This window comes from Lonchura striata, chromosome 8 (assembly GCF_046129695.1).
Source record: "Lonchura striata isolate bLonStr1 chromosome 8, bLonStr1.mat, whole genome shotgun sequence".
Classification (NCBI taxonomy): Eukaryota; Metazoa; Chordata; class Aves; order Passeriformes; family Estrildidae; genus Lonchura; species Lonchura striata.
Genome location: NC_134610.1, coordinates 36,844,428 through 36,862,106, shown reverse-complemented (window position 1 = coordinate 36,862,106; position 17,679 = coordinate 36,844,428). Strand labels below are relative to the sequence as shown.

At 46.4% G+C, this 17,679-nt stretch overlaps 1 protein-coding gene across 6 annotated transcripts in view; it reads left to right on the top strand.

Moving 5' to 3' along the window:
* The window catches only part of HDAC4 (histone deacetylase 4), a 175,928-nt gene that overhangs the window by 62,137 nt on the left and 96,112 nt on the right, over nucleotides 1–17,679 (top strand). For all 6 annotated transcript variants that reach the window (XM_021539613.2, XM_021539610.2, XM_021539611.2 and 3 more), the window contains exon 3: nucleotides 8,970–9,041. In XM_021539613.2, the coding sequence (XP_021395288.1) occupies nucleotides 8,970–9,041 (72 nt within the window). The remainder of the gene's footprint in view (nucleotides 1–8,969; nucleotides 9,042–17,679) is intronic.

The following is a 17,679-nucleotide window of genomic DNA, read 5'->3' as shown; positions in this document are numbered from 1 at the left end:
TGTTACAGGCTTGGATGTGATATTGTATGTGAAGATGAGTTTTCCATCCTGAAAGATGGTGGGTGTAGGAGAAGGGGCCATGGAGCTCTGGGAAAGGTTGGGGCTGTAAGCCTTTGGAGCCTGACAGCCACTGCTCCATCAAACCCAAGGGCTGATCTGTTTGCTGACCATCCTGTTTCCATGTCTCCATATTTATTTTCCTCAGTGAAAAATCCCTTTTTTTTTTTTTTTTCTTTTTTTTTTTTTTTTTTTTTCCTCTGCTCTTTCCAATTCTGCCACGTGCTCAGGCAGTTCCCAAGACCAGAAGGCATCTGCTTAGACCTGAAATCCTGGATGGCTCCCATTGCCAGCAGTGTCCAGGGAGAGCTCCAAGCCTCAGTTTCCTTTGCCTCAGTTCTCCCTGCAGTCTCTGCTGCACACAGGAATTTTTCCTGGGTTAACATGAGTGTAGTGGGTTGCTGAATTAGTGTGCTCATGTCCCTTTTCTGCACTGGAGGGGATCAGAACCTTTGGATGCAGCCTGCATTAGAAATAGTTCATGGAATCATGGAATTGCCAGAGCTGGAAGGGACCCACAAGGATCACAAAATCCAACCCCACAGACACCAACAGTCCCACCCTGGGCATCCCTGGGAGTGGTGTTCAAACACTCCTGGAGCTCTGGCAGCCTCTGCCCATTCCCTAGGGAGCCTGGGCAGTGCCCAGCATCCTCTGGGGGAAGAACCTTTACCTGAGATCCATCCTAAGCCTCCCCAGAATCATCACTTGTGTGGCACAGCCTTATTTAGCCCGTGTGCTAGCCAAGCGTGGGGCTGAAAGGCAATCCGTGCTCTTTGCTTCCCATCACATACAGTTTGTTCCCTCCTTCCAGGAGGGAGCCTTTTCTTCCCATGGCATCTCATTAGCTTGAACATCATGTCCTGTGAGCATTTGGGCAGGAGCTGGAACCTTGTTTGAAGCTGTGGAAGAGCCAGGCTATCTTTCAGCTGGATTTCTTCCTGACAGTTTATTCATCCAGAGAGAAGGGAAGATTAAGCAGGCTGCTGAACCTTCTCTCCTGCCTTGAAAATGTGCTTCACCTCTCTCCCACTGCTGACAATTGCAGATAATTTCAAGGTGCTCCCTCCTCCCCGCTTCATTCTTGTATCAGCAATCAGTTCTGTAAAACCTGCTGGAACATTTGGATCAAAGGGGCATTCTGTCTGTGGATTTGTGGCTCTCCAATGGGGATCCGAGTGTTCTGAATAGTGGGTGATTGGGGAGTGGCTGGGTGCCAGCAGCACCTCTCCTGCTGAATGCTGAGGGAGTTCTGGGGAGTTGGCTTTTTTTACTGTGCTGAAGTTCACAGGACCTGTCTCAGCAGATTAAACACCTCACTTTGATAACGCTGATCTCCCGGAGAAGCATTTAACTGGGAGGGTGGAATCCTGCTTTTATCCTGTTTGCCTCCCAAGAAGGACGGAAAATTTTATCCGCTTCTGTTAAAATGCTCCGTTACAACTTAAATCCAAAAGAACCCAGCACCACACAGGGAACAGGAACATTTTGCAGAATGGCTGTGGAAGGAGCCTGTTGGTTGAACATAATATTCCAGAGTGAAGTTAAATGCTTGGACTATGCTAATTTCTTGAGGACAGTCACCTTTTCAGATGGATTGCACCCTGCAGATGGTGGCAGATTGTGCCCTCCTCCACTCCTGCCAGGAGCGTGTGCTCACTGACAGAATCAAAGCAGCAAAAGGATGAAGCTCTCCAGAAGAGTTGATGAATCTCTTGCCTTTAAAATTGAAGTGCTTTGTGCCAGGGAAAATATCTATGAATATATTTATAGTCATGAACAGTGGAGTCTCGGCTCCTTCGTTGCAAGTGGGAAAATTGCTGTTCCACCAAGTCTGCGAAAGTGGAATCTACTTTTAGATGCTTTGAAATGGGAGTCTGTTTTTTTTTTTTATCCGGGATTTAAAAATATCTGAAGTCCAAATTTTAGAAATCTGTACATAATTGACATGAAGATATATACAGACAATCTAAAGCTGGTGGAAAATGACAGGTATTATGGAATCACAGAATCCCAGAGGGATGTGGCTGGGAAGAGACCTTAAAGCTCATCCAGTCCCATTCCACCAGGGACACCTCCCACTGTCCCAGGCTGCTCCAAGCCCCAGTGTCCAGCCTGGCCTTGGACACTACCAGGGATCCAGGGGCAGCCACAGCTGCTCTGCGCACCCTGTGCCAGGGCCTGCCCACCCTCCCAGGGAACAAGTCCCAATTCCCAATCTCCCATCCATCCCTGCCCTCTGGCAGTGGGAGCCATTCCCTGTGTGCTGTCCCTCCATCCCTTGTCCCCAGACCCTCTCCAGCTCTCCTGGAGCCCTTCAGGCCCTGGAAGGAGCTCTGAGCTCTCTCTGGAGCCTTCTCTTCTCTTTCCCGCCTCTTGCAGACTGGTTTCAGAGCAGAGGGGGTCCAGCCCTTGTGATAAGGAAATTGTGCCAGGAGCAGGTAGACAGAGATGTTTTTCCTGCTGCCTGGTGTTGATCCTGGTGGCACTCTATGGGGTAAGGCTGGGATAAGGGGGACGTGCTGTGCAAAGTGCCAGGCTGATCCTGCAGGCAGCGCCTCACCTGGAACTGATGTAACGTCAGGACACGGTGGATCCTGCAGATCCCACCTTGCATCCCGCAGTGCCCCGGGGAGCCCTGAGCTGTGCGTTGGGGTTTGCTCTGCTCTGGACACGTGGAGGTGTTGGGTGGCCACCAGCAGAGACATTCTGTCATCAGCCACAGGAGAGCCTGAAATAGAGCCGGGTCTGGGACACAGCCCTGTGCCTGGGAATGTCACTGTGGGGGGGTGCCCGCCGGGGGAAACCAGAGCTCAGCCTTTCCTGGCAGACGCTGGAGGGGCCAAAGGGGCTGGGGCTGCCCCTCTGCTGGAGCAGAGCGCTCGGGGCTGGGGCTGCAGCTCCTGCCCTCCGGGAATGGTCGGGACACGGCGCTGCTCCGTGGGCCCGCACGCCGCCGTGGGAGGCTGTTGGCCAGGTGCGTGTGGGCTGTGGCTGGAAGCAGGTGCATTCCTTGGGTTTCCCTCTCTCCTCGGGGTCCAGGGTGCCCCACGTCATCTGCGTGCTGGTTACTTCAGATGTGTGCTTGAGCTTAGCCCTAATTTTACCTGGCTTTCCGTAGTTACTTCCTATGGACCAAATGAGCTGATTTCAAAACCAGCTACAGTAAAATGGAATGAAAACCAGCATTAAATATGTGGGGGTTTTTTTCACTTGCAAGAAAAAATAGGCATAAAAAATGTTGCATACATTCTCTTCCTTTAAGGTGTTTTATTTTTCCTTCCCTGCATTCTTTGTTGAGGGCAGTGGAAAGGCTGGCTGTGGGGACTTCTGGCTTTCCTTGCCTGAAGGGGAAGGGAAGCAAATCTCCTGGAATAGGCAGCTCCTCCTTCTTGCTGTAATTATGCCAGGGAGCGTTAACCTCTTTGATGGAGAGGATGGGTTACTCCGAGCCTCTGCTCACTTGCATTTGCATGTAAAGCATTATTTTATTCCTGTGGATTTCCAAAGTGACACATCTCAGTTTTGTGTGGATGAAGTCAGCAGAGTCTGCTGAGGAGGCTGAAGATTGTCATGTTTAGGAGGAGTTGCTTTATCTTCCCACTGCAAATAATTAAGGAAAATAATGGCATAGGAAGTGGAACACAATACTTCCAGGGTTTAGCATTTGAGAAGTGGTGTCTTGTCATTTGGATATCAGTCTATCAACACCTTGAGGACCACAGTTTCCTGTTTAAATGCTTCTTAGCTATTTTGGCTTCTAGGATAACTTCCTAGTAATAAATTAAATGTTGATTTTTGTGCTAACAGCTGCTGAGCATCAGAGTCCCAGGAGGGTTTGGGTTGGAAGAGACCTTCAAGACCATACAGTTCCAAGCCTCTGCCAGGGCCAGGGTGCCACTCACTAGATCAGGCTGCTCAGAGCTCCATCCAGCCCAGCCTTGAGCTTTTTTTATTTTTCCTTTTATGCTTTTACCTTGATGTTAACCAAACTGTGACCTGCTGGATTTATCTTTACAAGGTCCAGGGTAGGGGAGCAGTACCAAGCTCTTGCAAATATTGCACCTGGGTATTTTCAGATTCTTCTGAGGTATTTGTGTGGATTCTAAAAGAAAGCTTGAACCCCATCCTGGTTCTCTCTAGCTGGGTGCTGGGTGCTGGGGTGGGCTCCTGGCTTTGGTGGAACCCCCCCACTGACATCTGGACTCTGGAATGTCTCTGGAGCAGTCAGGATTGTCAAGGGCATGAGGGGGGTTTGCTATTCCACTTGTGCCAGCCTCTTCCAGAACTGAGGAAGCCACCAGCCTGATCTACTTTCTACAGCATCCAAAGCAAGGAGTAAGAATGAAGGCAAATTAAATATATATATACACCAGACCATTCATGTGATGGTGATGCATGATGTCACCCACTGGCAAGGCAAGATGGCTCACTTCAATGTTTGCTGTAGTTGTAATAATCCTAATAATTAAAGAATTACCCCATATGAACGGGATTGGATTAACTTTTATCTAAATGGGTGTTTTGGTAACTCTGACAGATCTGTCTCTTTTTCACTTGTCTCCCCTCCTCCTGTCCCCCATTCTGCTCCTGCGTGGCTGCAGCATTTTTATTTTTACCATCCACCTTTAAAGTAGGCATAAATAGTACTTAAACCCCAGGTTTGCTTCCAGGGAGTTCCACCGGCCGGGTGAGGTGCTGGGGCTTTACAGCAGTCACGGTCAGTTCCAGTTGAAGCCATAATTGGTATTTTGGCCTGATAGCTGCTATAAATCTCTGAGAAGGGAAGAGAAGGATGCTCTCATTTTGTTAGGCTGCCTCTCTTTCGGATGCAGAGTGCATCTTCCAGCTCTCTGGGCTAATTAAAATGCCATTACAGTACATGTGGTGCTACAATACAGTCTAGGGAGACTTCCAAAAATAGATCCTTGAGTGCAGACAAATTAGAGAGGAAATATGCACTGAGCATTTTCTCATAGGTTTAAAGAGAAATAATCCATTTGCTGTCCTAATTGCTTTCTTGTAAATGTTGAAAGATTTGTTCCCCCCCTCTGTAAATTTCAAGTGAGCAGACAAATAAATAACGCATCCATGATAATTAGTGTTCTCATTACTAATATTGTAACTTGTCACAAATGCTTGATATGCAAGTCAGGATGTTCCAGTGGTCTGTGCTTAATGGTCAGGGGTGGAGATTTTTTATTCCTCAGCCAGCCTGTTTTAGCTGCCTGGTATCCCAAGGCTCCAAGGGCAGTGCATGATCTGGTTTTTAAATTCAGCCAAACACTCGAGCAGAGCCACCCACGGACCCTCCCCAGATCCTGCCAGGAAGTAACGCAGAGAAATCCTGTTTGCACATTGTCCTTCTCCCGGCCCAGCTTGGGTACAAAATGCAAGGTGCTTTTTATAGCTGATGTACTGTGCATACTGAGAGCAGGGGGGAAAAGAAACCCCACGTTCCTGTGCCTCAGAGAGATCCGTGGAATTGCTGTGGGCTGACGTGAGTAACGGAGACAGCACAGAACTGCTGGGCAGTGCCAGGACCAGCCAGGAGCTCTTGTGTGCTACAGCCTGGGCCTCTCTGTCAGCAGCCTGATGGAAAGGGATGAGGCTTGTGCTGGTTCGTGGAATCCCAAAATGATGGGGCCTCAAAGCTCATCCCATTCCACCCTCTGCCACTGTCCCAGGCTGCTCTAAGCCCCGTCCAGCCTGGCCTGGGACACTTCCAGGGATCCAGGGGCAGCCATAGCTTCTCTGGGCACCCTGTGCCAGGGACTGTCCACCCTCTTAAGTTCCCTGCCTGCTCAGAAGCCCCTGGTTGCTGTTGTGCATTGAGGTGCTGTCCAGAATATTTATGAGCAAAGGAAACAGAAGTTGGTGGAGTGGTCTCAAATTCACAGTGTTAGCAGAAAACTGCTCATCCTGAGAAATATCTCTGGACCACTCTGTTGTCTTCCCTCAGTGGAGAACAGACTGATGCTGGCAAAATGATGTTCTGCAGCCCCTGTGTCTCATTTTAAAAAATCTTCTCTTTGAGGTTTCTCCTTGGTTGCCCACAATTCATCTTCAGGTGTTGAAGCTAAAGCTGTGGCCACCAAAGCTGCCAAGGGATGATGTTGCACATGCCCCTGTTGGCATATCCAGGAGCGAACTTGGATCCTCTGCATCATCACTGAATGTGGAGTGCTTGGTTTTGGAAAATCCCTTGGCTTTTCCTTCTTCTGGCCTTGCTTGGCCAGGTATTTCCCATTTTTAGATGTACTTTTTTCTATCATTATCACAATGGGGAGGTTTTACTCCTTTGTCACTGCATCTCCCATTTATTTTTTTTAGCTTTAATTCTGCTTTTCAAGCTCCAAAGGGACAAATCTGAGTCAGTAATGCTGATTTTCTCTACCTCTTGCTCTTGCCTTTCTCCTACTCTGAGTGTCCTTTAAAGATAATTTTTAGTTGCTCATTGCTTTGCTCCAGGAATTCAGGTAGGCCAGGGTGATTTGCATCAGGTTGAAAGATCTGAATAAATGGAAAACTATTTAAATAACCTCTTCGTTCCCAGTTCTGCCCTGCATTTTTAAGCTCATCAGAGTTAATTATAGTCAGGCTGCTTGGTTTTCTTTAAGACCTCATTGAATGTTTCAGCCTTCCATTTATCTTCATTTCTTGTCTTTTTTTAAGTGGAGAAGTTGTATTTCCTTGTCTTCATCTGGTTTGGTTTTGCTCTAAGATGGACTTAATGGTCTCAGAGGTATTTTCCAATCTTCACAATTCTCTGGTTCTGTGAAATTGTTCATTTTGCTGCTTCATCTTTTCTGAGGGTTTTAATCTGTCATGTTTCTGATTTGTTCTTGATTGAACTTATAAATATTTTGCCTTTGTTTTGCTATTTTCAACTTCTTTAAAACCTGCAAACTCAGCTACTTCCAAACCTGTCCTGGCTATATTTTCTGAATAACTTAAACAACTCTTTGGAACAGATTAAGATAAAAACCAAAGTGTTCAAGTTTCCATCAGTGAATTATGGCTTCATCTTGTTAATTAATGAGTAGAAATGCCCATCTGGAAACTAAGCTACACGAAATGTTCCCTGACTCGAGCCATGAATCAGCCAGGCTGGTGTCTGCTTCCCTCCAGGCTCTGTGGACAGAGCACTTTGTCGTAGAGTTTTGGGGAAATCATGAGACTGATTCATAGAGAACCAATTTGAGAGGATGTTTTCTTGCCAATTCTGTTTAGTAGCTTAGGACCAATTTGGCCAGCAGAGAGCTGGGGAATATTTTGTAGCTTGTCTGGTCTGTCTTAGTATTCAAACCAGGGTTTGTGGTTTGTGAGAGAGTCAAGCCCTGATTGCATGGCTTGCCCTCTTTTCAGTGCTCCAGAAGCTCCACGTCCTTGTGCTGTGGGAGGACTCAGAGATTTAGAGCTTTATTTTTTGTTTTTTATTTTATTTTATTTTATTTTATTTTATGGAGCTTTATTTGGACAGCAAAGACAGAACCCTGGTCTTGGGTAGCTCAGTTTTGCTTTAAGTGTTTCAGGTGTCAGTGCTTTAAAAGATGTTCCTAAATGTTCTGCTCTGATTGATCTAATACTCATTTTGAAACAAAGATTGCAAATCATTGGTTTGTGGGTTTAGGTTTTTTTTTTTTAATGTGTGGAGAAATTAATGTACTTTATTTCTTAGAATTAAACAATTCTTAAAAATTGCCCAAATTGGATTTGTTTCACAGAGCACCTGGGTGCTGCTACAGGGCTCTGTTTTGTCCATGGGTTCTTCTCCTGTGAAGGAACATCTTTATCTGAAACCGCCCACCAGAGAAGCTGAAAATCCTCTGCTCCCCAGGAAAACTGGGAATTCTCCCGGGTTGTGCTCTCCACTGACTCTGGAGCACCTGATGGCTCGATTATATTTAAAATAGTGATGTTTGCTCTTCCTCTTCCATCTGGTTATGGTCACTGGAGGTCACCCAGGCAAGACATGGGGAAGTCCCCAGCTGTGCTTTCTCTCTAGAAAAACAGAGAAAGCAGGGAAAAGAAAACAAATATTAACATTTTTCTAACACTGTCCTTTGCCTGAGAGAGATGGGGTGGCTTCTTTGATGTCTCCAGACAGGGTTTGGCTTGATCCTATCAGAGCTGCAGCACAGAAAGGGGTTGGAGGGGAAAAGTGAGACAGACTGGCAGAGTTGGAACAAATAGGTTTGAGATAAATTTTCTGTATCCCAGGGTTCATAATTACACTGAAAACATAATTTAGCATTTTTTGCTTTGGCTTTTCTGGGAGGGGAATGGGTGACTAGAAACTCAGGTATGGCAGTCTCCAGCACTGGTTGTTCTATTTAACTCTACCTGGATGCAAGATACAATCTTGAAAATATTTTAAATAGGGAACTGCTTCAGCAAGATGGATTTGTGCATCTCATTTACAAAGTATGTTTTTAATGCCTTTCTGAAATCTAAACTTATGCAAAATGGGGCTTGTTATGCATGTCTCTGCATTTTAATCTCCTGTAGTGATTTGTCAGTTTTCCTTAACGTCTCCCTGGCATATTCCAGCCATTCCTCAACTTTGCTCTGTGGGGCTGCATCTCTGTCTTAGCTCAGCAAGGAAGGAGTCACAGTTTTCTCTGGTAAGGTTTGTGAGCTGACATGCATATTTCCTCAGCCTGGGATCAGCACCAGTTGTGGACTTAAAGACCAGGAAACCCTGAGTGTAATTTGGGATAGAGTCTCCTTTATTTTCTGCTTTAGCTGGTCTGGGAATGTTCTCATTTCCATTGATTTGTGCTACTTGTGTTTCTGCTCTGCATTGATAGTTGGTTGCTGATTTCTTTTCCTGCTTGGAATGACTAAAAATAGCTCAGCTACCCAAAGTGTTGATGTGATTTTATTTTCTTTTTCCCTCCTCTTTCCAGATGGGCTTTCTGGCAGAGATCAGCCAGTTGAGCTGTTGAATCCACCTCGAGTGAACCACATGCCCAGCTCTGGTAAGGAAAAAACCTCCTATTTAACCTCATTCATGTTCTGGGGTGTGCAGGAAAATGTTCTGCAGCTCTGGCTTGCTAGTAGGAGAGCAGAATGCAAATGCAGAGTACTGGAACGGAGTCTGTTAGGACTTGCACACCTCTGCTTTCCCAGGCTGGGAGAGTGGGATTTGGGAATGGAGCACAGCAGCCCTGGGAGTCTTGCAGGGGGCTGTTGGGAGCCCAGCCTGGTGGGAGATGCTTGATTTGCCTTAGAAAGGAGAGGACAGGAAAGCAAAGCAGCATCTGAAGGAGTCCCTTCCCAGCCCAGAAGGAGGTTTTGGAGCTGCTGGTCTCATTGGGGAGAAGGAGCAGGGAGCCAAGGCTGGGCTGATCAAAGTGTGTCATGCTGGGCTCTGGCTGTTTGCTGTTCTACCTCTTCTAATGATCCTGCCACAGCATCTCCTGGTGTTTGGCCTCCTGCTCCTCATCCTGGCTGCTCCTTGGCGAGCTGGGGGAGCTCTTCGAGCTCAGGGCTGCAGCTCTACAGTGATGGAAACCAAAGTTCCGCTCCCAGTACATGGAACTGTGTGGGAAACAATCTGCTGCTGGCTTTAGTGTTTCCCCCTTCTCTCTCCTTGGTACAAGCAGATTTTTCTACCGGGGTGATAGGATATAGCAAACATTATCTACTCTGCAGGGAGCAGCTCAGATCTTCCAAACCTCCAACTTTCCCTTCTCTGTTGCCTTCCAAAATGCCCTCAGGCCCTTTTCTATTAAGGATGAGATCTCGCAGAAGATCTGAGCACTTCTGGTAGTGCCAGTTGGAAAGATGTAAATGAAGTTTATTCAAAACAACTTTGGTACACTGGGAGGGGGAAAAAAAAGTGGGCTCTGATCTAACCTAGATTTTTGTGGACTTGAATACCTGTTTGGGGAAGGAAACTTTCAAGAAAGTAGAATTGTTGCATTGGGGGAAAAAAGGAAGAGATGTTTGTTTACCAGGCATGGGTATTGGGCTTTGGATTCTGAGAAATCCCTCTCCCACCATATGCTCCCAAATGCATTTGTCAGGTAAGGGAGGTTCTATTTTCATAACCCTCAGAGGGATTCTCATTTTAAAGTTACTGTGGTAGCACAGGTCAACTTACAGGTTTTACTGTCCACCTCAGTCATGAGCCAGGTTAGGTTTTGTGCCTCTGTGGATCATCGGCCAGGATTGTGAAAGGGATGGGGTTTGAATCTTATATCCCTTTATTGTGGTGTTGATTTTGTTTGCTGGTTATGTTTAATGTTTCCTTTTGAGATATTTCAGGTCAAAGGCTGGTGCTGCTTGAGAGCTTGGGGTACTTGATGGTAGAGTCTGTTCTGGCTGCTTTTCCCCAGGTGAAATGAGGCTGTTTGATGGAGCCATGCAGGCAGTTCTTGCTGTTTGGACTCAGTTTTGGGTATTTTTAACAGCTCACCTCTGTGCTTTTGGGAAGACAATGAGACAGGGATCCCTGGGGAGCTGTGCTGGTGTGAAGTGGGTGGGATGAGAGATGGGCAGGCTGCCTCTTTATCAAATGGTTCCCAGTAACTGAGCTGTGGGAATGGAATTCAGGAGAGCTGGGGCTACTCACCTACACAAGAGAGAGCTCCAGGGACACCTCAGATCTGCTTCCAGGGCCTAAAGGGGCTCCGGGAGAGTTGGAGAGGGACTGGGGACAAGGCATGGAGGGACAGGACACAGGGAATGGCTCCCACTGCCAGAAGGCAGGGATGGATGGGATATTGGGCAGGAATTGTTCCCTGGCAGGGTGGGCAGGCCCTGGCACAGGGTGCCCAGAGCAGCTGTGGCTGCCCCTGGATCCCTGGCAGTGCCCAAGGCCAGGTTGGATGGGGCTTGGAGCAGCCTGGGACAGTGGAAGGTGTCCCTGCCCATGGCAGGGCTGGAATGGGATGGGCTTGAACATCCCTTCCCACTCAACACATTTTGGGATTGCCGTATCCAGCTTTCATAATTTTTGTCTTTAGGAGTTTGCTGCACATCTATCTGAGAGAAGAAAAGAAAAGTAATACAAGCATTGCTCTGGAAAAACAAACTGTGTGTGGGATTGTCAGGTGGTTTTCCAAGTCTCAGGCATGACTGAAATAATGGTGTTAAAAACAGCATCAGGAAAAAAAAAAAGCTTGATTGTGTCTTGGGATATTTTGTTTAAAACATTCTCCTGCCCTGGTCAGGGTAAGGTTGAATAAACTTGAGTTGTCGATGAGCTTTTATGCTGCATTTCTGTTTCAGATAAAATCACTGCGGTGTGCTTGTAGGAAACCAAAATGTTTTTCTCTTTACCATGAACCAAGTGAAGGAGAGGTTTGACCCTTGTTAGTTGTTTTTTCTCTGATGTGCAATGGTGAGAAATTCTAAAAATCCTTCTTCTTGCAGAGCATTTCAACTCCAAACCAAGAAATAGTTACAGCAATTTAATGAAATGGCTTTTAGGAATGAATTTGGTTGACTAGAACTGAGTTCAGTCATCACCAGTGAAAATTATTTCTATCTTCTTTTCTGTATAAACTAAGGATTAATTGAAGGAAGGGAAACATTTACTGTTTTCAAAGACATATCACCGTAATTGGCACGTCTGAATTTCTGAGGTGCTCGGAGAAATGCACCAAGACAAAGCCCCCACAGCCCAGATGTGGCTCTGGGGTACAATGATTATTGGTTACCTCTGCCTGCTCTGCCTCGGGCTCCCAAGGATTGCTGCACCTTTGGCCCAGGGAAGGGAAAGGAATAAATTAATGTTATTGAGCAGCCTTGCTTCCCTTAACTTGAATTTTTTTTTATAATCAGAGCCTGGTGAGGCCCTGGTACAAACTTCCCAGAGAAGCTTTGGCAGCCCCTGGATCCCTGGAAGTGTCCAAGGTGAGGCTGGACAGGGCTTGGAGCAACCTGGGATGGTGGAAGGTGTCCCTGACTGTGGAAAGTGGCTGGAAAGGCATGAGGTCTCTTCCAACACAGAGCATTAAGTGGGAGATTTCAGCTCCTTGCTGCTTTTTCTCCATGCTAGATTATGTTATCCACTCTCACTTCTACAGTCATTTGTAAAAATAATAATGTTGATGTATGTAGGAGTAAATGGTTTGTACGAACCTCTGGACTAATATTGTCCCTTGTTTTTGCAGTCAGAGATTAATCCCTGTCTGTGAGGGAAAAATGTGAGGCTTTGTTGTGCCCCAGAAGTAGCTACCCCTCAGAAAGGCTTTCCTTTAGTGTTAAAAATATCCTGATATATAATATGGAGATATACATGAAGCCCAGGATGGGGGAGAAACCCATCCAAACCCTGCAAATTATCATCAAAAGTGAGGTCTGGAAAAATGATTTTGATGTTACAATGTACACTGAGCAGATTCAACCCTGTTCTCTCATTAGGTTATTGAAAAGCTGCAGCTCTTATTATCAGCCTTGGTGTGACAGTTTTGCTACCATTTAGATGCTCTGATGTGAGATAAGATTCTCAGAGAAGCTGTGGCTGCCCCTGGATCCCTGGAAGTATCCAAGGCCAGGCTTGGAGCAGCCTGGGCTAGTGGAAGGTGTTCTTACCCATGGCAATGGATGGGTTTGAGTCCCTTCTTACCCAAACCATTCCATGATTCCAAGGTAGCAGAGAAACTGCAGCTTAAAGCCTTGAGAGTTAAAATCAGCTCAAGGTTATATTTCCTGCAGTACTTATGGTTTATTAATATTTGTCTTTAATTTCCAACACTGAGCTAAGTGGACAAACCGTAGCCCATGCAGTGACAATCAAAGGAGTGTTTCACCTGCTGGAGGCACTCCTGAAGCCCAGCTTCAGAGCCATTCCCCAGCAAGGAAAGCCCTGCACAGCCATTTCAGCCAGCTCCCTGATTTCCACAGATGATTTGCTGAATTGTTGTGCTTCTATTAAAAGCCCTTTGCAGTCAGTAAATTTATGCAGGAGAAGGAAGGGAACTGCCACATCTAGAACAGAGGAGCAGGGAAGTTCAAGCTTCAGAACCTCTTTTCTGAACTAATGCTGTCCCCAAACTCATGTTCTGTTGGTCATGGGATAATGAATGACCTTCTAGCTCTGCTTTAGCATTTTGTGCATGGGCAGCAATATATGGGAGAGGGATGAGCTTTTTGGCCACCTCTGTCTCAACTTCATCATTCCATTCCACATGGAATTAAACCACTCCTCTAGCCAAGCTGAGAGTCAGAGAATCACAGACTTGTTTGGGTTGGAAAGGACCTTAAAACCCATCTTGTCCCATGGGCAGGGACACCTTCCACTATCCCAGGTTGCTCCAAGGCCTGTCCAACCTGGTCTTGGGCACTTCCAGGGATGGGCAGTCCGGAACTAATCTGATGCTGGAGCCTAGAATGTGGATATCCTGATCCCTGTGGGTTGGGAAGAACAGGAGCCCACAGCTCCTCAGCTCTGCTTTGTTGTCTTTTGTCTCAGAAAATGTATTTATCTGTCATGATTTATCTGTCTCCTTTCTTACCCATGAGGATATGGTTATCAATTGGAAGAGCTGGCATGAATTATAAATGATTATCCCTCTTTTAACAGCTGAAAGCAGCACTTAAATGTGAAGCTCTTGAATGCAGCACTGGTTTTCTGGATGAAAGGCAGGAAAGTTTGCTCTGCTGCAAGCCCCAGCTTGCTGGTTTTCTTTCTTCTTCTTTCACCCTGCTTAGTTCATTAATTCATACCGATCAGCTCTGGAGTTCACTGGATTCTCTTAGTCCTGACTCTTCATGAAGTGTTATTTTTAAAAATAAGAATTCTTACCAATTCCCTAGCACAGGAAAGGTTGTTTTGTGCTTTTGATTTATATAAAAGCAGGTGATGAAGGGAAGAGCCTTTGAATGCTATAATTTTGTGGAGAAAACTTGGGGAAGGAGGCGATGGCAGGATGTGAGCAGGCCTGGAGGGGCTCCCTTAAAGGGCTATTCAAGAATTTGTTCCCATTGCCTCTGGCTTTGCTAAAAATAACAGTAATGTGTGGTGAATGAAAAGTGGTAAATGTTTCGTGGAAATAGATCGTGGATTGAGGCCTTCCTTGAGGAAAAAATTCCATGTGCCTTAGATGGGATCTTGGAGGCCGTGTTTTGTTTGCCATGTGTGTTTGCAGCCTGGATGTTTTACCTGGGTTTGCAGCCTCAGAGGGGTCATGGAGGTGAAATCTCTGCTGTTTTGCTTTGATTTCATTCTCAGTCCCTTCACTTTTTGTAGGTAACACTTGTCCAGGGCCTACAGTGGTCCAACACACCCTGTACTCAGTTCTTCTATTCCATCAGCTTCCCTGCACAGATGGATGCCAGCATTGGCTGGAGGATGAGGATGGACGGTCCCGTTATTCCCAGGGGCTGTGTTTCCTTTGTCTGCCTGCCCTTTTCATGGCTGTGCCCTGCACTGCAGAACTCCCCAGAGTGCTTTCTGCCAAAATTAACTGGGGGTAGTTTATTGCTGAAGGGGGAAGAGCAGCCACCTGCATTCCCCGGATTTTAGGAATTCCTCTTCTCGCATGACACGCATTTATCATGATCCTGGAGGCTCTTCCCCAGTGTGTATTGATTTTCAGGGCTATATTTGGCTCTGCTTTTTCTTCAGGCAGTGGAGGGAATATCAGGTGAATGTTTTGTGCAGCGATGCCTAAAATACAGCAGCAGTCTCCAGATGTTTCCTTGGGGAATTGCTGATGGTCCTTGTTGCCCAGGGAAGCTGTGGATTCCCCGTTGCTGCAAGTGTCCAAGGCCAGGTTGGAGGGGGCTTGGAGCAGCCTGGGATAGTAGAAGGTGTCCCTGCCCAGGTGTCCCTGCCCCTGACAGGGGTTGGAATGGGATTGGCTTTAAAGTCCCTTCCAATCCAGACCATTCCATGATTCTGTGATTAAATATCTCCTCCTTTGGCTTAACTAATATCTTGTGATCTAAACCACTTAATCATCACTACTTTTCCATCTGTTTCTCATTCAAGAAATTGTGTCATATCAGATGATTCATTCATATTTGATTAGAGATTTCATTATAACTGGCCTGAAGTTTTTTATGATCTAATGAAAGGCTTTGGAATCACTGATTTGGAACTGCAGTTGTAATATGCAGAATAAATGTACTGCACATTTTGATGGTACTTTTCCTAGGTACTTTTTAAAGCTCTGACAGTTCTTGCCAGTGAATTGTGTACATTGAATTTTTGAAAAAAGTTTCTGATTGATTCTGCATTTCTGGTGAAATGCAGAGATCTTTTCATTGGAGAGAAGAACTCCCAAGCTACTACAGGATTTCTCCAAGTTGCATTTATTGACCAAACAGTGAAAGTTAGGTCAAAACTTGCCTTTTTTGATCAATTTATAATCCTGCTTGTAGACAGTCACACTGTAATGATATTAATGAAGCTCTTGAAGATCCCGAGTTGTCCTGGTTAAGTGACATATGGGAAGCTTTTTATTTTCACTAAGGACAGTCATCTACCACCTGTGTGCAAATTGTTCCTCAGATGCAGTAAGTTGCTACAATTTTTTTCAAAAAACAGATTAAGTGGTTGCAATAACATATTTTAAAAAACATGAACGGGGGCAGAGTTGGAAGTGCTTGCCCAGGGAGTGCTGGGATGCTGATGATGGGATGTGGCCTGGCACAGGCGGGGTTCTGTCCCTCTCCTTCTGAGGAGCAGTGGGGTTTGCTCTTTGTGCCCTGCTGGCAGGAGGGGCTGGGACGAGCTCTGGGGCTCAGCTGCAGCTTAGGGAAGGTGTTTGTGACGCAGTGAAGGGGAAGGGGAGGGTAGCCAGCTCCTGTCTGCCTGTCCCCGGTAATCCTGGGAGCTGCTGTGCCTGGCACTTCAGTGGGACCTTCCTTAGGGTGGCGTTGGGCTTGCCTGGCGTGCCCCAGCCTGGGCTGGACCGGAGGGGCTCTGCTGAGCTGGGCAGCAGAGTTTGCCTGGTAAAACTCACTGCCCTTCACACAATATGCTGCAGCACTCAGACTGCTTCCCCTCACAAACGCGGCTGGCTGAGCCCTGGGCTGCAGTAGCACATGGACTGGACACCTGCAGACACTCAGGAATCACAGAATCCTGGGATACTTTGGGTTGGGAGGGCCTCGAAGCTCATCCCATCCCACCCCTGCCATGGGCAGGGACACCTTCCACTGTCCCAGGTGACTTCAAACCCCATCCAACCTGGCCTTGGACACGTCCAGGGATCCAGGGGCAGCCACAGCTCCTCTGGGAATTTCATCCCAGCCCCTCCCCACCCTTACAGGGAAGAATTTCTCCCCAATATCTCATCTAACCCTGCCGCTCCTTCTGCTTAATGGCTTTATAGTGGGAGCAGGATCTTGGGAGCAGCTCCCAGCTCTGTCCCTGGAGCTCAGCCAGACCATGGTGTCCAGGCTACCACTCCAGTGGAATTGTGTGTGAGTGCATTTAACCTCACAAATCATGTTTTGGGCTTCAAAGCCAGCTCAGATGTTCCAGAGGGAGTGGCTCCTTATCTCCCTGTCCTGCCTTTGACAATCTATGGGGTCTGAAAAGCTGCCAGCTTTTCCTGGAGGGAAACACCAGGCCTGACCTTCAACCAAATACTGTTCTGGCAATGTACAACTGGAATATTATCAAAAAAATACCCCTAACCTTGGTATTAGATGTTTGATACCATGTTTGGAGGTATCAAACATTTTTATAGATGGAAAAAATAAAATTCCTTTCATGTGCCATGTAAATCCCTGAGACAAGGACTTGTATATACTTATATATGTACATATATGTGTATATATTTGTATTATGCTTGTATAATCCCTGTTCCAGGGATTTATCATGTCTTGAATTAGTGCTAAACAAAACTTAGATCCCTCTCCCCCATCCCTGGCTGTGCCTATAGCAAAGTCTCTAAAGCCTCAGGAGTCCAAAGCCCATTGGGTTAGAAGATAACACTGTGGAAAAGGCAGAAGGAAAGGCTGGTACTAAAAAATAAGTAAATAGATTTAAAATAAAAAATCCATTTTGGAACCTTGAGGACTTTACCTTGGTGACCCCGCACTGGTGTGGAGTAATCCTTAAAATTGCAGAGAAGGAAATTCTAGAATTCCCTGGAGTTTCCTTTCCAGGATGGCAGTGCAGGGAAAGGTTTAACTTCTGTTTTGGCTCTGGACACATGACCTGGCCATGTCCTGAGGCTGATAAGGGATGGGAGTGACACACCAGGGAAGGTTCTGGCTGTGTTGACATGAGTATCAGGTGTCCTGGCTGAGCAGCCAGGAAAATTCATCTGGTTCCATGTGCAGCAAAACGTGCAGCATGTCTGTGAGGAGCTGTTCCACCTCTGTCCATGCAACAGGGCAGTGGGAGGGCTGCCATGAAAACTCCACTTCTTTTTTGCTTGGGAACATGTTGCAGTAAAGCAGCTGGGACTCAGTTTCTTCTTGCAGGAAAAGCCAATTCTTTATTCACAAAGCTCATATTTATAGGAACTATCAGAAGGCACTGTGTTAGACCTAACTGGCTAACAAGACACTGACACTCAGTTTATTGGTCTGTAAATGGCCAGGGTTAAGTCTGTCAGATCTCTCTGGTTTTGGTTAGTTCACAGGTTTTGTTCACTGATTCCCATGGGACAGATTTCTTGTTTATTACAGATGCAAAGGGTTCTC